The following is a 22,615-nucleotide window of genomic DNA, read 5'->3' as shown; positions in this document are numbered from 1 at the left end:
AGTTATTACATGTACATATTTAAAGGGATACTATGTAAATTCAAAAAATAATTATTGTCTCATTTTAATCCCCCCCCCCCCCCGTTTAAACATGTAAATCTAAAGAACAAATATATAAAAACTGATAATTTTTAATTAAATAAACTCAAGTTACAATATTGATTCGTTAATATGTGCTTCTTTGCTGTTGAATTTTGAACCGGTTTCATGATCAAAATTCCACGATGCGGGTCAATTTTCAACGGATTAGGGTTTTATTCAACACCTTTGGTCTCAATATTCAACGTGGAAAAATGACCCCCGGGTCAATTTTCAACCCGGGTCAAAATTCTTCGTTACACCGGTGTGGTAGGGTCAGGTATATGGCATTCCTACTAGCTCTGGCTTGCGGGTTAACCCTTTAGCTCGATCAGTAGAGTGCTGGACTGGCGTGCAATAGGACTCGGGTTCAAACCCCAGTAGAGGCAATAATTGTCTCTGTTACGCCTGTTGTTCATCAGGTGAGCGATTTGGCCCATGGGTCTCTTGATAATTGGTGATATCACCAATTGGTGATTTCACCAATTCGAATAATGATATTACCCATAAAATAAGTAATATTGCCTATTCCTATAAGTGGTGTCATAGAATTGATATTACCTATTTAAATATGTCGGAGATAATACCAAACCTGTATATATGAATGGGTGATATCGTTTATTCAAATACTATAAAACGGCTCCACATACAAATAGCTATATTATATGGAAATTTTACTCTACTCACAAATCGTAAAAATTGAACCGTTAAAGAAAGTCCAATTTTCGGATCGGATCTTTGAAAAATAGGTACAATGTAAGACCAGGAGCGATATATTTTAATTGTGCGTTATACGTTAACAAATTATCCCGAATAAACGTGTCAGTGTCAAATACAACAGAAATAAAACAGTTATATGTAAATATTTACATCTACCGAGTATTTTCTCCGTAAGAAACTGATTGGGATCCACAGCTCTTTAGAAACTGACTTGACTGAAATCTACACTATCCAAACCCTAAGAAAATCACGGACTGCAGGATCGAAATTTCCTATATAAGACGACTTATTAACAATAATTTAGTTACTTTTACTCACTCTTTACGATCAATTCACTAATTTGTCAAAAGAAATTAAGATGTTAATATAAACAATAAAATGCTTTCTTTGATATAATTCACGGGGGTTATTATACAATGAAATGATTTCTTTAAATTGATGAATCATGCGGGATATGAAGGTATAGCGACATGTAGAAAAAAAAAATACATAACCCGTCGGCGTTTGCAGGCGACAAACTTGAATTTTCCATAAATAACTAACAAAAAAATATATTATTATACTCATTATACTTTCTATATGAGGAAACTCATTGAAAAATTGCAATCATGCAATAATTTCCAGGCACGTACAATGTAGCATCGGGGTTTGGGGGGGGGGGGGGCTGGCACCCCCTTTTATTCGCAGCAGACATTTTTCTTAAATCTATATAAAAAATAGATATGTCATAATATTGCCCCCCCTCACTTGGGGGGGGGGGGGGTATGTATAATATTAAACGAATTAAAGTAAAAATGAGGAAATCAACACTGAAACTGAAGTACGCACCCATATACCCCCCCCCCCACCACACCCCTAGATTTCAAGATTTCTGGGATGAGGCTCCCCCCCCCCCCCCTCCCCAACACGCACTCTCAAAAACGATGCTACGTGCATGAATTCTACATAAGTTCTTTTGCTTATTACTCTGCTGCACGGCAATAGTAAAATACAGGGTGTCCCAGAATATATTATACAATTTACTTGATCTTGAAATAACTTTTGATTAAAATTATTTAACAAAAAATCAAATGCATTTTCATATAGATATATATGATGTAAATTTCCTTTCGACAAATTTCACAAACATTGATAAGTTTTTGACAGATTGGGCATAGTTTATAAAAGCATAATAATTTTTTAAAGAGAGGGCGTCAATTGACGTCCTTTTTATTCAATGACAAGTCAATGAGTAAACTCCTCACAACAGCAACTGCACGGATCCCATTTTCTCACTTTCTCTCGCTATTTAAAGAATCTGTTGCAATTGTTTGTTGAGTTGTTTTCCCCAAGGTATTATTTTTCATTATTTGTACAATGTACGTCCTATATATCTCATAGGCGTCGGAACGGTGGGGGTGGGGTGGTGTTTAGCCCCCCCCCCTTTTTGCAAAGTGCAAAGTTAGACGTAACCATAACAAAAATCACCTTTTTAGCTTGTCAAGATTTCTGATAAGTCTAGCCCCCCTTCTAATTTGTTTCCGACGCCATTGCATGTATATATAGATTAGGAGTCTGGCGCGTTTGATTATACAGTCTTAAAACGGATGATACTTGCTCTCTTGTCCAATTCATCTTGTATAAAATTCAATTCAGTCAAAGAAATATGAAGCAATTTTGTGACATCCTAACTCAAAGAAAAACAGTTTTTCTCCCAAACATTTTTGTGGGGAAAATTTAAACGATTTTACTTTGTATTTGAGTAACAATTCACAAATAAGCTTTGGCCAAATATTATTTGCCGGATTTATACAAATTTCAAACGTATCAGATATTCTGAGATGCCCCGTACTTGTGGAAAAAAACCCCCAAAGTTTTGTTACGATACAAATAATTTAACATGTTTAATGTAGCTTTTTTTTAAAGTACAATGTAAAATTAATCATGCAGAACAGATTCGTTTAGAAATTGAATTTACTTTTTTGAAAACTTTCATAGGACTAATTCGTGCCAAATTAACAAATAGAGGGATGCATTAATATACTAACATAGAGAATCTATCCTGCACTTCACTTCAACCTAGCTTAATTAATTAATTAAATTCGTTTATTGAATAATTAAATTTATTCTCTCAAAACCAAAAAAAACAAAACCAGTCAGGTTCAAAAGAAGCATATACACGTGTAAAATAAAATATAAACAAACAATCTAGAAGAACAAACATGGAGGATAATTTATACAATCTCACAACTTTTGGTCACAATTATACATTAGCAAATGTTTTTATAATTCTTAATATTTAACTTTTAAACATGAAACCAGTTTTGTAAAATCGATATATTGTGAAAAATTACTGTAACATTTGTTTTTTAAATGACACATTTACTTAATCTTTAATCGCGTATCACAAGAATGTAAATGAATTACCAACACACGACTTCAAAAAAAAAAATATAGAATCATAAAAGTGTTAATTAATTTAATAACAATTAAAAAAATATATAACATTATCTCAAAGTGCACTGCTCCCCCATAAAATATTTTATTTTTGTTGTTAAAGAAACTTATGGTTATGAGAAATTATTTTTATATGGTGAAATAAATTATGCTTAATGGTTTCTTTGTTCCAATATTTCCCAACAAGTATGCACTTGTTTGATATTAGTTACTTCCCCATTGAAAAATTAACATTCGGAATATTCCGGAAATTTACAAAACCGGAAGCTTACAAATCACTGATTACACCAGGAAAAATTGATTAAATATAGAAGAATAACCTTCATCTGCTTTAAAATAATTGGAATATCGCTTCAAAATTAACGATTTGGGCTCTTTTTAATAAAGCAGGAGGGAAATCCAATGTGACGTCATACTCCGAAAATTTTATATATGGCGGCGCGAATTCTAGGTATCATCACGTGACCCGATGCCATTGTGAGCGAAAAGACCCAGGTAATGAATGACGGAATTTCATAAAGAAATATTTCTCTAATTACGCTTTATCTTAGGGTACTAACTTTTTACTTATGGAAATGACATACTAGAGAGTGAATTTTATTGGATCTTTTGAATATTTATCTCAGTTTTGACTAGAAACGAAAGTTGAAGCGTAAATGAATATCGAGCATGGCGTCACATGTTCGTACTCCTTGTTTTGTTATTCATAAGATGCGGGATATGTCAGAACGTGCTATTCTTGATTTTCTTGTATATGCCTTTCTACATAACCTGAACGGGGTTTTATCCTTGGAGAGCAAAAACATTAGCATTTAGATGCGTTGCCATTGCAGAATTAACTTCCCGTTCTTTTGCTTGGTTTGACATTTTCATCATTGTGTTAGCTTCAGCTAGTTGAAACCATTTAACCTGGGGAAAAAAATCGAACAGGGATCTCTGTTAACTATAATTAAACCTACCATAGTTTAAAGTTTATCAATTAAGACAATTCACACTAAAGTAACTAAATTATCCCTTTATCTTAGTAACAGGATGCAATTTTGTTAGTTCTCATTTTACCCAGATAATTGTTTTCACATTCTCAGTGTTTTCAGTTGAATGTTGTTTACATTAACATTTTGTAATAGATGTCAGTAGAATGAATGAGCTATGGAGTATCGTAAACATGATAATCTGTAATTTAACGCTAGTTGCACTTAGTGATGTGCAATATACACAATCTCAGTTCTATATGCACAAGTGTGCTGTGTAAAGAAAATTTGCAGTTATATTTACTTTCTCTCTTTTCCAGATATATCTATTGTATATAGAGAGTGTAAATACTGTATAGTATGACTACCATACTGAGCACGAGTCGTGCCAGCAACCGGCAAATTAAAGACAAAAATGTCAAACCTGCCAAAGACACAACACAGTCCAGATCAGAGGGACCACCTGAAAAGGCCAAGGTATGTACACAACAGTAAGGCCTAAAAGTACTATATATACATTCAAAGTCTTTTAATGTGTAAATGTCCATAATAACATAATAATTTAGATTGGCTATGCCACAGTACATTAGGTCACAGTTTTTTAAGTGCAACTTCTGAAATTGCTCTGTTTGATTCACCTTATAATTTTTTTCTGTTGGAGTTTATGATTTAGATATGCCAATCTGTTAAGTACAGACATGCTCTTAGCATAATATTCACTTTTATATTCAAAGACCAATTTGTACATGTAGTTCCTACTGACATTTGGTCTTTAGAAAATATATGAGTTACAGGGTTCTCCTTAATTTTTACAATAAGTGGAGGAAAAGAAATAGTAAGGGGCACTGATGAGAGCTGCAGGCCCAAGGGAAGGGTAAGCCTGAGAGGAGATGTCCCCCCTCTTGGTAATTGGGGGCTTTGAAAGTAAAGTAATTGGCACCAATGTGAAAATAGGTGGCGAAATTGCCAGTCGCCTACACTTAATAAGAACCCTGGAATTATATACATAAACATGCTAGTCTGTAAAGGTTCTGGATATAATGAGATTCTACAAATCTTTGTGTGTATATTACAACAGGCCACTCCAGAACAACTTCGCCTAGCACAGCTTACATCTGTTAACTCGAAAGAGGATGCTGAATTTGAAAAGAAAGTCGTCCAGGTAAAGATGATTTTATTTCTTCAGATTTTTAAAGTTGTTCCTTTTCTGCTCTGTATCAACTCTGAAAGAAATGCTATAAATTGAAATATTAAAGATAAGTTTATTGTAATGTAATCATTTAGAAAACCTTTTCCTACAGTAATTGTGACTCATTATTGAACATTTTCATGACCTTTCCGGTAACTATTGTTGGTCAGATATGTGTTCTAAACTAATTATATCTCATGCTTTGATCTGCTATTCCTTGTTTTGGCACTTAATGGGATTTAATAAAGTTTATAATTTTTTTTATCATTCTTGAATATGTGTTTGATATTTTCAGGTTATGGAAATAACTGGACGTGACAAAAATGTATGCGAAATTGCTTTACAAGACTGCAAAAATGACACAGATAGAGCTGTTAATATGCTTCTAGAAAATGACTTTGAAGAGGTTTGTCTGATTTAATTATGAAATGTGGCATATTAGAAATAGAAAAGATATAAATATGCAAATAGACATATCAATTTTGCATCTAACCATTTCAGGGAATGGGTGAATGGAGGGAGACCACAAAGAAGAAGAAAAGACAAACACCCTCCAATTCCACTAATTCCAAATCAGATTCCAATAATCACATAGAGGAGGAATCTCCCAAACCAGAACAGACCATAGACACAGAAAAGCCTGATAGGCGAGAACGACCAGAGAGCAGCAACCGACGAAACAAAAGACCGGATACACGCCCTCCACGTCTGGCCAATAAGGGAAGGGGAGGCAGAGATAAGCCAGAATACTTTCGCAGTGAAAAGATGAATGGCGATACAGAAAAGTATGCAATTCTTTATACATTGTGCTTGCTGTCTGCATTTTGCATTCATTTAAGCATAAATTGGAAGTATCTGTTTATGAAGATTTATAGTCAAGTGAGCTAATAGAATGTATTTATTAAGCTTGGATAAGGTGACATATTCATCATTGGTATAGACCAAGCATCATGTACCCTTCAAACTTCAAACGAGTGTTGAAATTTAAATTGTGTAGAGTTTCATGTCATGTGTTCTTGATTTCAGTGACAGTAACTTTGGAACATTTGGCAACAACAAAGAGCGTGATGGAGATGGAAGTCGGGGGCGAGGCAGGGGGCGTGGCCGAGGGAGAGGTCGTGGTGCTGGAGGAGGAAGCAGTGGACGAGGAAGGTAAACACACAGCTTCTTTTCTTGGGGTCCGAACAAAAGAAAAATCAGAAGTTATAATGTCTATTTATATTCTGTTAACTTCCAGATCTATTTTATATGCTCTGTGGATATACTGGGCAGTTTAATAGATAATAAATATGGTTTAATTTTCTGTTCAGAAGTTATAACAGACCACAGCGGTTTGACGGTGGTCCTCAAATTGACACATGGACCAATGAAACAGCTGAAAATGCAGAAAAAGGAAACATGGCTGGTAAGTGACTGTAGGGTTGAAAAGTTGATATAAATTGTACTAAATGAAAACCCCTCTTTTAAAATGTTTGGAATCAGTTAATTTTAGGTGATTTGGTATAGGGATAAATCTGATTTAACAATATGACACATTACATGAATGCTCTCTTATTAAGTAACCTTCATTTATTTTAGGAAGCTGGGGAGACATGGAAGACTGGAGTGAAGATCAGTGGACTGGAAGTGTAAGTGAAATTAATAAAAAATTTGAATATTCAAAGTTCAGAATTGGTTTTGATAATGAACAACCTTTTTTTCATCCAAGTGTCATTTTTTATGAAATTATCGGTATATAAATAAATGAACATATGATATCTAATTCCAGCTCACAGAATCCAAAGTGTTCACATCTTCAACCAAAAACACCCAGAAAGCTGAAAATTCCAACAGCCTGAATGATTCCTCGAATGGAATTGGTCAGAGGTAAAGATTTAGTTTTAGCAGTAAAAGTTGGTAGATGAACTTTAGTTTTTGGTTGTTTTTTTTTGGACCAAAATAAGATAGAGACTTCACAATTGATGATCTTAAATTGCAAGGTCATATTGATCATTATAGTTTGGATATTTTCTATGCCATGTGGCTATGCTCAGGGGCATAATGATTTACTATTACATCATGTTATTATGAACATAATGAAGTGCAAGTTAAGGAATACTTTGATTTATCTGAAATGTGTGTACCGTATTTTTCGGGGCATATGCCGATGTGGGGCATAGGCCGAATTGCTCATTTTCAGACAAAATTCAGGAAAAATCCATAGACTAGCCGAATTGGGGGATAGGCCGATTTTCAATCGATGATTACTATGGTGAAAGTATGACCGCTGCATGATGAAGGAATTTAAGTTGTCGTATTAAGTATATACTTTCAGAATATCGATGTAGAAAGTCGAAAGAGTAATTAAAGTTATTAAATTTGCTTAACATATATATTTTAAACATTTAAAAAAAACATAATTGTGTTTTGTGGCTGTTTGGTCTCTTCCGTATTCGTCGGTATATATCGTAATTTTACATAATGTAAATTTAATTGCAACACAAACCTCCGTGGTACTGTCTGATAGAACTAAGTATAATATTTTACCAAACCTTTTATATTTTATTAAAACCTTACTGCTCAATTTCATTTAATCAAGTAATACACTTTGAAAGCTACTTGTAGATCGGGGTATGGCGTCCATTAGCTCAACATGTGGTTTCATATTCAAATAGAGTTATCCCCCGTAATCGCATGAATGAGAAAACGAAATACTACACATAAAATATTTAATTTGTGTTCTTTTCCATTGATAAATTAAATAGTGACTTGCCGTTATGCAAAGAAGTTGTAATGTTAAAAACACAATTAATGCGGTGAGGTGTAAGTGTGTACACTACGTGCCCCCAGGCTGTGTTTTAGTCACGGGTTTCACATCTTTGTATATACACACGACACCAGAATACCGTTATTTCATCCAACAGAAAATTAACTGTAAAAACACAAAGCATTGATTTATTCTTCACCCAAGACCAGTGACCTGAAGAAATTCACAAAAGTTCCGTCATATTTCATTCTACCCGGTTTCGTTTTTTTTTACTATGCATTAATAGTTTCCAGGGTTCATACGTGAACGTGGGGGAAAAAATTCTTTTGATTGGGGCTGTAAAGAAATACCTTGTACAGTACTGTACATTTTATAACTCGCAATGTCATTACAAAAATTATCAACGGGACAACTATCAGAGATGTATATACTAACGGGCTCTGTTATAACTATGTATCTGCAACTATCGAACAATAGTTCAAACGGACGAAAAAAAAAAAACAACCCTGATGATAAACTGCTAAACAGTGGATTTTAAATTTGACTTTTTAATTTTTTCAACTTTCAAATTGAGCCTACGATTAGCCGATCCCGGGGGATAAGCCGATGCTCGCGCATTGGAGAAAAAAAATACCGGCCTATGCCCCGAAAAATACGGTAGTTACATGTAATCTATACTAACTGGGCATGGTGTTGAAATTAGAAAGAAGAGGGGAGTATTGACAATAGAAATTGAATATTTCTGTAATGACCCACAGTATACATCATTAATATATAGATGTACATGTTAACTGTATAATAGACAAATTGAATTCATTTCTAAATTATTTATTTTGTTTTCAGGTTAGATCTTGGGACTTTACTACAAAAGCCCAGCAGTGACACAGAATCAGCCTTCATCTCTCAGTTTAACCAGCAAGCTACAGAGTCCATTAAAAACTCTATTGGCGTAAGTACATGTAGTTTAAAAAAGGATGTTGTGATCACATTGAAGCTGTTTTTAAAATCGTCTCTCACATGAAATATATTTATCTGTTAAGAAAATGGAAAGAATAAGATGAGACTAGTTAGAGAGAAATTCTATATCATTTTCTTAGAAAGACTTGGAAAGATTAAGCATTAATTATTTATTCCCTGTTGAACAGATTGGTTCTGGGAACCGAGCACAGTATTCTAGTCAGGAGACCAGTCGATCTACCTTCAGTAGCAGCCCACTGACAAGCACTGCTTTGACCAATCACCTGCAGTCGTCAGCTTTGTCCTCTCAGCTCCCCTGCTCCCTGTCCAGTGACATCACATCCACAGCTGCAGTAGATGCCTTGGTGTCGACATTTACCCAGCAGGGTCAGAACATTGCAGCGAATGCCAATCTGGACCAAATCAGTGGCAGTAACTTATTGCCTGTTGTGTCGCAAAACTCCAGTTCAGACGGCTCTTCAGCAGGAAATCTACAGTCTGTTCTGCAACAGAGGCCAAAGCCACAGAGGTCAAAGTTACCTCCTCCCTCAAAGGTAAGATAGCCGTAGCCAGAGAGTAATTCAGGAAACATGTACATACTTCTCATCTGTGGTTACTGTAAACATATTGAATTTAGAGTACCGTAATGTCTCGTGTATAATACGCACTCGTGTATAATACGCACCCCCAAAGTTGACCAAAAAATGGCGAAAAAACAGCAGATCCTATGTATAACACGCACCCAAAAAATTGGCAAAATCAACGGCCGCCATTTTCCCCCAAACTATCGATGTTTCATGTTAATTTTATAATCCATGCGCAATTTCTTTAATTTTGAGATCGGAACATAGCACAGACGATGAAAATCGACGGCCGCCATTTTCCCAAATAACTATCGATGTTTAATGATAATTTTTTAACCCAAGCATAATTACTGTAATTTCGTGATCGGAACATGGCCTAAGCGGTATTATAGAGTCAAAGTTCTTACAATTTTAATTAAAAGGACGGCATGATTTACATGGGCGGTATCAAATATCATTTGACACTTCGTAAAGAGTTTCTTACAACATCGGAGAAGTAGAAGATCATCATACGTAGAGAAGAACGGCAACCGAGCTTAGTGCTTAAAAGTAATAATGTTTGCAGACATAAACCAGAAATGATTTAATTGATTAATTATAATCAGACCCTATGATTGTTGTTTAAATAAACATTGTGAAGAAACGTACGTATGTCTATATCGTCATTATCAAGTCGTACAAATGATCGATGTAATTTTAGCAGTGTCTATGTAAAGCAATAACGTTTAACTGCATAACGGGACACAAAGTAATTAAGTTTAATAAAATCAGAATAATTGCTTATCTACATGCACTTGAAAACACCCTGTGTAGTCCGACACGAGAGAGGTGCATGCTTCAGACACCGGAAATTGTTGAACAAACATTGACCACGCGCCGAGTCAACAGGTGGCTGCTTACGTAATGGCGAATACACTGGCGATATTTAAACTTGTTTGATGCAAGATATAGTGTTAAGAGAGGATAAATATTTCAATACATAGGGGAAAAAAAATTAAGAATAAGATATTTCTGATGCAGTAAATTTAGTATACACTCATTCAATTTGCATAACACGCTATATCGACAGTCACTACTCCCGTGGTATCAAGAATCACGGCTTGAAAAAATGGGGTACAATTTTTGTCCTATGTATAACACGCACCCCCCACTTTTGATCAAATTTTGGCTGTTATACACGCGACATTACGGTACTATATTTTTGCAGAAATTTATTATTCATCAAGTTAGCGTGGATTTGAGCTTTTTTATGGCAATAACTATTCCTGTATATAAAAAGCATATTTATATAGTCTGTCCTAAGATATTTTTGCCGCATATTTTTAAAAATCAGTTGATATTTATAAATACCTCTTGGTTAAGACGATGTTCATTCAAAAGTAGGAAAAAAATCCCAAGATTTACCCTTTGAAACGCCCCCTCTAGCTTGTCAGGTTTCAATACACGGCTAAAAATAGAAAGTCTATGGGGATTTTGCATTGCATCAACCATTATTAAGCCCGAATGATAACGTTGAAAAATTGTGCGAGGTATTCCGAGTGACTTCCGAATAGAGGAATGATGTCAACATTCCCCGTTATTAATCTCCGTAGGTAAATCTGTTTTCATTCCTGTGAATTTTTAAGAGGAAAAATGATAATGTTTGAATAAAATTATCTTGGAAATTTTCCTTTTCATCGATTTCAATTGTTCTTCTTTCAAAGGTATGTGTATTTTTATTAAAAACCGTCCAAATGTGCAGCATAAATAACTTGGGACAGACTATAGCAGTGAACTTGATTTAGCAGAATCAGCTTTCCTCCCAAAAAGCTGATTAAAATACACAGCCAAATGTAATATGTTTACAGCATTAACATGATTTACAATTGACTTGTTCTTTGACTTCACAGATTCCTGCTTCTGCTGTGGAAATGCCAGGACACCAGAAACAGATGGGAAGCCTTGATGTACAGTTTGGGAACTGGGAGTCTTCAGCTGAAACCTCACTGTTTAGTTTTGGGTCTGACTCTTCTGTATCAAAGAGTATGCCGAGTACACTTGCTAGCAGGTTAATTATTAAATTATGTTTGTGTATTTATTTCTATTGTTTTAATGCTAAAGAATGGTCTTGTCTAAAGAAGATGCTGAAGAAGACTTGCATAAGTAATAAATGTATATCAATTATCTGAATAGAAAATTGGAATGATTTCTAAAATCTGTTCTGCTGTCTCCTGATTTTTTAACAAATTAGAATCAAGAGTGATGATTGTGGTTTTCTTTTTTCAGTACAAACACTTCAATGAACAATCATATTTCTCAACAAAATGAATCTGTGATGACCTCAAGGATTACTACTCCTCCCAACAGTAGCTCCACCATGGCCGGTCAAGAATCTCCGCGAAGCAGCATGTTCCATAACTCACCATACACAACTCCTACCAAGAAAGACTCCTCAGCTCTTGCTCAAAACAAGGTAAAGTTAGAAATACTCATGAAGCGTGTTATGCCTGTACATCTACACGCTATGTATGTTCCCATTTTACAAGTACTGCTAAATCGGAAAAATATGTACTTAGTGGAAAACCTAAGATGAAGAAAAGCCAATTATTTTTGTTGGGCATATGAGAAATTAGAATTTTTTAAATAAATGATTATGTATAATTAAGGAGTAATAATCATTCATTTTAAAAGAAAAAAAATAAGGGTTTATATCTTGTTAGTGATATATCATTTATAAGACGTTTAATGTATTTGTATCAGTTTGCTTTTACTTTTTCCATGCTATGTAACGATTACAAATTTAATATCTATTTTCATCACATTCGGGGAATATCTTGCTTTCTATTCAAAATGTGACTGATATTTTATCTCTGAAGAACTTGTATTATCTTTTATTATGGACATTTTTTATTAGACAATTGTTCAATTTTTACATCCATACGTTAGGCGAGAGAAATTAAATTTTTAGTTTTACGGATCCGCCGACCCAATTTTTCCGATTTTGTAAAAAAAAAAATAATGAAAAAAAATTCGTATCTTCGGAAATTTTTCCGGAATTTTCAAGTTTGACCGATCTTGGTTTTAAAATTACTTTATTTGATTTGAAATCTGCAAAACGTTTGACAAAGGCTCTATAACATGGAGTATTTAAGATGGAGGTCAGCCATGCATGGTTTGGCTTAAAAGTTTTTATGAAAAGCAAAGAAAATGTTATCCTGAACAAGTTTTAAGGTTAATACCAATGATCTTGAAACAAACACAAAGTACACAGTGGATAGTGGACAAATTAAACTTAATATTATAAGTTCAAGCAAATAATATGTAATTTTGATTAATAAAAGTTTGCCCACTTTTTTTTTTTTTTTTTTTTATTTTCCCTCCTCCGACCCAAATTTTTTACAACAAAATCCGTAAAACTAAAAATTAAATTTCTCTCGCCTTAATGTTTTAATCTCTACAGAGGAGTCCTCATGAGACAATGCCATTCCCGCAATCTCAGACTGACAGAAAATCCAGCTCCATGATTGGATCACAGAGATCAGGATCAAGTCAGAGTAAGTTGATAGCTTTACAATGTACTTCTCAATATGTAGAAATTGCCCAGATTTATTACAGTATACATGTACAAACATATATTACATGTGTTTGACCAGAAAAGTTTCCTTAGAAGATACTGACTTCTCAGTTTTGATGCATTTACAGGTTCCATGCAGACAAGCAAAGCTGATTCAAGTCTGAGCTTTTCCCAGAGTGCTCCTGGGGGTTACCAAGGGTCATATCAGTCTCAATCTGTACTCAGCAATTCCACTGGACTCAGCAACTCGTCAGGACTCCGAGGAGATGTGTCCAGTCTCAGTCGAGATCCTTCGGTCCTGTCGTCCATGGATGCCACAGGATTGTCAGTGTCAAGTCTTTCAAACTCAAGTGGATTGACAAACTCCACAGGAATGTCCACAGCATCGGGATTAGTGAATTCCTCAGGGTTGTCAAATTCTAGAGATCCATCTTCTTTAACAGGTGCTCCAGGCCTGAGTAATTCATCTGGATTATCAAATACAGGAAATCTCCAAAGTTCAGGACTTTCCAATTCCACTGGTCTGTCAAACAGTAGTGGAATGGGCAGCACTGCCTTTAATACAACTCAGCAGAACTATCAGAGCCAGTATCAATCTGGATCTAGCCAATACCAAGCTAGTCAGAATCAGTATCAGTCTGGTCAGGGCTATAACTCAAGTTCTTCTCAGTATCAAAATCAGTACCATCAGAACTATGGACAGTCTGGGTCTTCGTTCCCCAATCAAAATTCATACGGCAGTGGAAGTAGCTACAACTCGCAATCCTCGCAGAATTCTTTGTATCAGTCGTCTGTGCCGACTACATACTCGAACCAGAATTCCGCCTCTCAAAACGCCCAGAATTCCCTGTACCATCAGTCATCGCCATCATCTTACCAACAGAACAGTCAGTCTTATCACAGAGACTCGCAAGCCCCCGGTGCATATTCGGCAAATGTGAGTCAGTCCAACTCGAGTTCATACCAAAGAGACAGTAGTCAGTCTGGGCTGTCCACCACGGTGTCTCAGAGTCAGACTGGATACTCCTCTCAAACCTATGGGTCTTCACAGCATCAAAACAGCTTGCCATCCAACCTACAAAGTTCACCATTAAATCCCAACAAACTAGGAGATTCTCTGTCCAAGATGTCGGTAAAAGACTCATCGATGGACACCAGGCAGTCACCTCAGGTAAGATCAGGTGTCAAGGGAAGCTGATGAATATACTACAAATGTACTTTATATGCATTTAAACACATTCTGATTGATTTACATATAGTGGTATGTGACAAAAAGCATTGTAAAATTGTTGTCGAAGAAAATTGAATGTTAAAATATTCTGGTTATGTCCACATTAAAAGTTTGCAAATATGTTGCAACATTTCTCAATAGATCTGTGTTTCCTTGCAGTATGATTCCTCCTCAACAACAACAAGTACTCTGACTGGAACAACAAGCACATCCTCACTGTCCACAGGAACCAATACCCCCTCTACAACAACTTCTACGTCCTTGCCATCAGCTGCTGGTAACAGTGTATCCAAAACTAACTCCAACACCAGTAATAGTAGTTGTAAGACTTGATTCTAAATCCTTCATAGCAGTTTAGCACCAGGCCAAGCTTTGTTTTAATAGCTGTCTTGTAAATCTTCTTGAAGTTTTAAGTGCTGCTTTGAAGTTGCTAAGCTTTCAAAAGATTTCAGTGATTCAGCAGAAATTTAATTTATTTTTCTTTCTTAGCTTCAGCTCAAACCAGTAAAGCCCCCCCAAATTTACCCCCTGGGGTTCTTCTAGGAAATCCTCAGTACATCGTTGGACAGGGAACTTTGCCTTATTTTGTAAGTGAAATAATAAGTGATATTCTGACGCGATTAAGTATCCTAATGGCTTGATGATGTGATTGTCATACGGGTATTTATGTTTTGATTACAGCCCAATTTACAGGCTCTTCAACAACCTCTGTATGGATATGAAGATCTTCAATTACTTCAACAAAGACTGCCACTGGTATGTTAAGCTGGTATTCTGTTATTGCAGAAATCTCTCTTCCATTTATTAATGATTTAACATGTAGTGTAACTTTGAATTGGTTTTATTAGCCTGGATACAACTACGACTTGTCTGGATTTGGAGTTCCAACAACGTTAGGAGGTCGAGATCAGCAATCCCTTGGAAATGTGCCATATTCAGGTAAAACTTTTGCATATCTAAATTGAGATGTTTCAATATTTGACAAATATTTTGGTTAACTGTAATCTTGATTACAGTGTAAAGAAAACAAAATCAAAAAAAAAATTCTAGTAAACAATAAAAACAGAGTTGTGAGTTGCAGCTTTTTGATAGGATCAATCATAACTTTTCACAGGAACTGACAACAAGCTGACTCGAGTGGACGCCCAGTCACCGATTCCTACGACGCAGAACTCGTCTCAGTCCACGCACCAGCAACAACAACAGCAGCAGCAGCAGCACTTCATCAACCTGCCCTACGGATACTACTACCCCTCAGTGCTGCCCAACGCTGCCCCAGGGTTCCAGTTCCCTGGCACACCCATGTTCCCTGTAAGTTATCCTCAGTTCTTTTACACTGGTTGTATATGTGCACTTATAAATAAAACATTTTTTTCTCTTTCTTCTTCTCATTAGATTCTTGTTGTTGATGCTTCCAGAATCAGAAAGATGGATTTTGTCATTTTAAATATATTCTAGACATGAGAAATATGCTGTCTTAAATGAAATAAGAAAAAAAAGGTGTTTTTTCACAATAAACCAATGTGCAATAGTTGTCTCTTTGTGGAAATACTTTTATATTGTAAATATGTATCATATTTCAGGTTCCTCCAGCGACCAACACTGCACATGCTGGTACATCAGCCTCGGCCCAGTATCAGAAGTATGGATCACACTATGGAAGCAAACAAGGTACATTTTAGTCTTCCAAGTCTTTGGTCATATTCAGCTTTCTCAAAATTCACTTCAGAGAAATCACTTTCAAAGAGGTGATGTACTACTTTAAGTGATGGTCTAAGGGCTTTGGTATTGTAATTTATGAGCATTTGTAACTAAAATTCTACTTGCAGGGTATGAAGACCTGACTCAGGCCACAGATTTCTCTAAATCCAGCTATTTGAATCAGTCCCAGAATAAAGTGTCCTCTGTATCAGGTAGGATGTACAGAAATCTAGAGTTCACAACAACATCATTATAAAGTGTCATATGGAGAATTGCGGTTTATTAGTGGTAGTGATTTTATAGTTGTTTTTGCTTCCTTACAAAGAATATGAATATTGAGTTAATCGATATCTGAAATAGAATTAAATCTTTCCTTTTGTCTTTAGCATGATTCATATTGGATCTCTGCTGATAAAAAATTATGCAGTTTATTTATAATAAATGTATGATAATGTTTGCAAGTTTTTATTCTCATAAATTAAAGTGTAAAGATATAGATATGTTTTATTTAGAGAATTCTGTTATGTTTGACAGGCGGCACAGTGACAGCTGCAGATCTGCCAGGAACAGGATACGGCAAATCTCACACCCAGGTAAATATTGAAAGTAGGCCAACAAAGTGAAAGTAGAATATTGGAGAATTGTAAGTGATGTATATATGTATGCATGCACAAAAAAAAACCATCTGGGGGTATAGAAGATTTAACCATTTTAGTTACGCACATATTGTAGATGTTTTATTGGTACAGAAAATAAGGATGAGTTTGTATTACAGACAGGGGCAGCATATTGAAGATAAAATTTCACATTTACATTGTATTTGTTTTTTTAATTTTACAACGTTCAACATTCAATTGCTTGTTTGATGTAATACATGTGTACAACAAAGTCACTATTACAAGTAGGTTTGAAGGCAGTTGAATATTTTAAACTGAAACACTATTTGTCAATGGTACAATGTTTGTAAAAGCAACTTTTAATCATAATGATTAGTATTAAATAATTACTTTTAAAGACTAGAAGTATGTTGTGAATAGATTATAGTATAAACCCGCAATATAGGTATTATTGGATATTTGAGCAGCTGCCTCCTTGGTTATGTCAAACTCATTCTTTTGTAGTCATAGAGAGGTTGTGGTTCACCCACATTTAACACAGTATTTTGATATTATTGCTTACCACAAAGAATTTATTATACTATTTACATGCATGTACAAAAAAATATACTTGTCTAAAGAATATATAGCACAGTATGTATATTCAAGTAAAAAAACACCCTCTTTATCAAATATTCTGTGTTAATGAAGATTGTTAAACTGCAAAACTTGTGTCTGGATTGTATATGAAGTACAGTAAATGTTCAAAGTGGTACATATATTAATCTTTATATCTTTCAGCTGTAGATAATATTAGAATACCATTAATACCACAGTAATTTTTAGCTCACCTGAGCCAAAGGCTCAAGTGAGCTTTTCTGATCACAATTTGTCCGTCGTTGTCGTTGTCGTCGTCGTTGTCATCGTTAACTTTTCACATTTTCTTCTCAAGAACCACTGGGCAGATTTCAACCAAATTTGGCACAAAGCACCACTAGGTGAAGGGGATTCAAGTTTTTTCAAATGAAGGGCCACGTCCTCTTTAAAGGGGAGATAATTGAGAATTATTGAAAATTTGTTTGTATTTTTCAAAAATCTTCTTCTCAAAAATTATTTGGCCTGAAAAGCTGAAACTTGTGTGGAGGCATCCTCAGGTAGTGTAGATTCAAGTTTGTTCAAATCATAGTCCCCGGGGGTAGGGAGGGGCCACAAGAAGGGGATCAAGTTTTACATAGGAATATATAGAGAAAATCTTTAAAAATCTTCTTCTCAAAAACTATTGGGCCACAAAAGCTCAAATTAAAATGGAGCATCCACAGGTAGTGTAGATTCAAGTTCGTTCAAATCATGGTCCCTGGGGATAGGGTGGGGCCACAATTGGGGGATGAATTTATACATAGGAATATATAGAGAAAATCTTTAAAAATCTTCTTCTCAAAAACTATTAGGCCAGGAAAGCTCAAATTTGAGTGGAAGCATCCTCAGATAGTGTAGATTCAAGTTCGTTAAAATCATGGTCCTTGGGGGTAGGGTGGGGCCACAATAGGGGCATGAATTTTTACATAGGAATATATAGAGAAAATCTTAAAAAATCTTCTTCTTAAAAACAATTAGGCCAGAAAAGATCAAATTAAAATGGAAGCATCCTCAGGTAGTGTAGATTCAAGTTTGTTCAAATCATAGTCCCTGGGGGTAGGGCGGGGCCACAATGGGGGGATCAATTTTTACATAGGAATATATATTAAAAATCTCCTTATCAAAAACTATTAGGCCAGAAAGCTCAAATTTGAATGGAAGCATCCTCAGGGAGTGTAGATTCAAGTTTGTTCAAATCATGATCCCTGTGGGTAGGGTGGGGCCACAATTGGGGGATCAAGTTTTACATAGGAATATATAGAGAAAATCTTCTTTTTAAAGACCATTTGGCCAGAAAAGCTTTAACTTGTGTAGAGGCATCCTCGGGTAGTGTAAATTCAAAATCACAGTCCCTAGTGGTAGGGCGGGGCCGTGATGGCGGTTTGAATTTTTACATATATAGAGAAAATCTTTTAAAGTATTCTGGGAAAGTTTTTCGGTCCAAAACTCAGTACTTAGTGTGAAAGCACAGGTTATGCAGATATAAGTTTGATGAAACCATGATACCCTAGAGAAAAGTGGGGCAACAAAATGGGGGGGGGGGGTATACAGTGGAGCCTCAGTTATCCGGACGCTTTCGTTCCCAAGTCCAATCGTCCGGATAGGTGAAGCGTCCGGATATCTGAAATGTATCTATTGTTGTCATGAATGATAATGTATTTGTATACAATGGCTCCCAGTGTTGATACTAGTTTGGGTTTTTTTGCCTTTCATACCATATAGCAACACATGCTAGAGTTGTCTGTTGATATGAACGTTTTTAGATATAAAGAACTCTGCTTCATTTTATTATTTTGTCATAAAATATTAACCGGACAATAATGATAACTTAATCTAGCTAAATTCTTTGTGTCCAAGTGTGATATGTGTGTGATACACTGTTGTTTGCAATTTTCCAATTTTTGAAAGTGATTTGGGAAGTCAGTGTGTTTATACAAGCTACTCATTAGGGTCTAGCACGTAAAAAAGGTGTGAAACTTAATTGACAGGGGTAATTATTTGTACTGAGTAGGGTATCATCAAATTTTACCGTCCGGTTAAATGAAGCAAGATTAGTAGTAAATAAGTGTTTTGTGGTAAAAACAGACCGTCCGGATCCGGAACGCGGATTTCCGGATAAATGAGACAAAATAATGTATAAAAAAATCTGTTCCCAAATAAAATCGTCCGTAAACTGAAGCGTCCGGTTATCTGGCGTCCGGATATCTGAAGCCCCACTGTATAGGAAAAGAGAAAAATCATCTTACAGGTACAACAACAAAAGGGGCTTGGTATTTACCAAATGAAAGAGGTGGATAAAATCAGAATTAAGGCAATTGTTGCTCAGGTGAGCGATGTGGCCCCTGGGCCTCTTGTTATAAATAGGAGAGGAAAAGTATAAGGTGATATAATCTAAACATTCGAAAATGCCCCTTTTTATTTAGTGAATATTAATTTTCCAATGCATTTTTCTTCATTAAGAAAAAATGGTTATTGGTGTTTTTTTTCCACCTAATTACAAATTTTTTTAGGTAAAGTAGAGATTTCTCTATTGTGATGTTTTGCCCATTGTAAGTAGAATTTTGACCTAAATATACTTTAGAATAAAAGAACTGGCAAAAAAAAAATGTCCAGTAATTATTGTCCTTAAAAATTGCATAGGGACATTTTACAGTACATACTTAAGATATTATAGATAAGATCAGTAACCAATGGGCATGAAAGACAGTGTTTTGCTTTTCAGATGCTTAATTTGGGTGATCGAGTTACAAAATCCTTTCCTCCCAGACACCAACGAACGCATGATGTAAATATATACCTTCCTTATGCTGTACAGACACTAATAGATTTTTGATTGGTGGTCGTTGGGAAATATAATAAGTGTGGGATTTTGGTTGGAAACTAATTTTGTCACTTTTAAGTTGTACAGTGTACATGTTGGAAGTATGACAAGGTTTTGCATACTAGATATTTATGAAAACCAAGCAAATGAAGATTCCCATTGATTTTCTTTAATAACTGGGAGAACCCAATCTAGGACAATCTGCATGTATTGTCCACTGATATTTTGTAATTATTTCATATATTTGAGACAGGTACAGAGAAAACCCTATTCTAACATACATTACTAACTAAGAGTTGATTTTGCATACATATGTGTGTATCATTTAACACCATCAATGAGCAGTTTGAAATCCTAATGGTTTTGTTGACTATTTTCAGGCATTTGACAAGCAAGGCTTTGCTGCAGGTACCCCTCCTCCTTTCAGTTTGCCTCTAGCAGCTGGAACCCAAGCTGGTCCCATGGGAGCCCCAACAAACCCATATGGCACCCCAGGTCCATTTATTCCTGTGATGCCTCACTCCCAGATTCACCATCCCACACTTCATCAGGTGAAATAAGAGATTAAAATTCCCCTTTAGTGACATTAGAATTAAATGTAATTCTTTTGGGAGAAGTTCTCATCAAGATCAGAGGTGTTGATTTCTTTTGTAATGTAACAGATAAGAAATAATAACTACTCTATTCCCTGTAATACATGTACTGTGACGGTCAGACCAGTTCAAATACTGGTGCCAGATAATAGTGAATAGCGTAGTTATTTTAAAAAAAAATATGTCTCTGTACTCCTTCTGTAGACTATCTTACATAGAATTAAATTGCCACATTTTTTCTTCATTGAATATTCTAGCAAGTTGTAGAAAATAAAGGGGTTGTATGTTGATTTTGAAGGACTCCAGTCCAGGAACCAGCCGAGGGAGCCAAGCTCAGAACACATCCCAGTCTAAAGCAAACGCTGCCAAGACCTACAACGTAGGGAGCTACTGGGGCAGCAGCTAGACACTCGGTCACAGACCCACAGAATCAAACTAACAAAAAAAAATAGTAAAATGGTGTTTCTTCTGGAGTTTTTGATGTAATCTCATTCTTTTAAGATTTGTAGTCTCGTTCACTGGTGTGAAATCATGCTATCACAGAAAATGGGTTTAAAATCAATGTCGCTCACAATGGCATAGGTGAAAGGCATTATACAGAATTTTTTGTGAAGGGAACAGTTTATCAAATATGTAATCTGGGTTGAATTGGTATGAATTGATTTCTAGACAGAGATTGTACATAGTTCTTTTTTTCACCTTGTATCCATTTTGTATTGGTCAAAGCTGTACATCCAGTAGTTGCATTGCTGTGTATTAGCCTGTTTTTTCAGCAGTTTGGGGAAAGCACCAACTTCACCAAGTTTACTATTATATGGACAAGTTGTATTAAAATGGCAGTAGAGGTACATGTATTTTTATAAAGCGTTCATGTAAATCCATGGTATTTATTGTGGCTTGATGCTCGTTTTCAGTGAATGAATTGGGAGATTGTGCCTTAATTGACAGCACAAATAAGTACAATTGGTGCACGCCATCACATGCTACATTTCCTCAGTATTTCCAAGTTTAAAAAGAACTTTCCTTTTTTTTCGTGCCACATTTTGTCTAGATCAAAGAAAACCACGTTTTATGTGGGTATGTTTCCATGTCATTTTAAAACACCTCACCCCCCAAATATTGCTTACATGTTATTAGTTGTATCATTATATTGTACATAGCTCATTAATGTGATGACAGGCAAAGTCCTGAAAAATTCTTTTCTTTTTTTTTTTTGTCTTTTTTTTTATTTTGAATCAATTGTTTGAAAAATTGGTTGTATTGAATGTTTTCTAAAAACCAGATCGCTGTGCAAGAGATCTTGCTAACAAATTAACAAACATCACCACTTGTTTGGTGTTAATAACAAGTATCAGCTTCTTTTTTATGTGCAAGAGTGTATCTATAATTATACATGTTCTTAGACATGTGTAAAGACTTTTAATATTTTCTCACATGTAAATCCTTGTAAATAACATTATTGTACATATTTCATTCAGTATAGTACCTTATTTTGCTTTTTTTTTTTTAATTATTATTAATGGAGACTTGCGTAACGTAAATTTCTATTGTGCTCATAATAAATTGATGAAATAATGTGACAATGTCTTTTTGCTTTTATCGATGTAGTGATTATCGGTTTGAAAGGAAACAGGCAATTACTTGACCATTTAATCATTAATTTATGGTATCAGAAGTAGAGAAGGTAAGATTGAGGACAAAATTAGAAATGAAGCCAAGATCAAGAACAATAGACTCAACTTCAATTGTACACAAAAACAGTTTATATAAATTATTTTTAACAATTTCTGTGCAAAAGAAAAG

The 22,615-nt window shown here is 35.2% G+C and overlaps 1 protein-coding gene across 3 annotated transcripts; it reads left to right on the top strand.

Annotated features, from left to right (window-relative positions):
- The first annotated feature begins 3,571 nt into the window (after positions 1-3,571).
- On the top strand, positions 3,572-22,392 carry LOC105342042 (ubiquitin-associated protein 2). Of its 3 annotated transcripts, none has more exons than XM_034468623.2 (26): positions 3,572-3,729; positions 4,526-4,682; positions 5,284-5,367; positions 5,690-5,800; positions 5,896-6,179; positions 6,421-6,546; positions 6,705-6,799; positions 6,973-7,022; positions 7,163-7,260; positions 8,984-9,089; positions 9,286-9,651; positions 11,571-11,728; positions 11,947-12,133; positions 13,121-13,214; positions 13,363-14,405; positions 14,625-14,742; positions 14,955-15,052; positions 15,147-15,221; positions 15,314-15,404; positions 15,580-15,776; positions 16,049-16,136; positions 16,295-16,378; positions 16,701-16,759; positions 20,121-20,183; positions 20,600-20,770; positions 21,111-22,392. In XM_034468623.2, the coding sequence occupies exons 2-26, from the start codon at positions 4,566-4,568 to the stop codon at positions 21,216-21,218; spliced, it is 4,071 nt and encodes a 1,356-aa protein (XP_034324514.2). In that variant the 5' UTR covers positions 3,572-3,729; positions 4,526-4,565; the 3' UTR covers positions 21,219-22,392. The 3 variants fall into 3 exon arrangements, with proteins under 3 accessions (XP_034324514.2, XP_034324513.2, XP_034324515.2); XM_034468622.2 differs by having other exon boundaries at positions 14,625-14,787; XM_034468624.2 differs by lacking the exon at positions 20,121-20,183 and having other exon boundaries at positions 14,625-14,787.
- The last annotated feature ends 223 nt before the right edge of the window (positions 22,393-22,615 follow it).

The sequence above is a fragment of the Magallana gigas genome, chromosome 6, assembly GCF_963853765.1.
Source record: "Magallana gigas chromosome 6, xbMagGiga1.1, whole genome shotgun sequence".
NCBI classification, from domain to species: Eukaryota; Metazoa; Mollusca; class Bivalvia; order Ostreida; family Ostreidae; genus Magallana; species Magallana gigas.
Note: the sequence above shows the minus strand (reverse complement) of the source record. Positions and strands in the feature narration are given on the sequence as shown.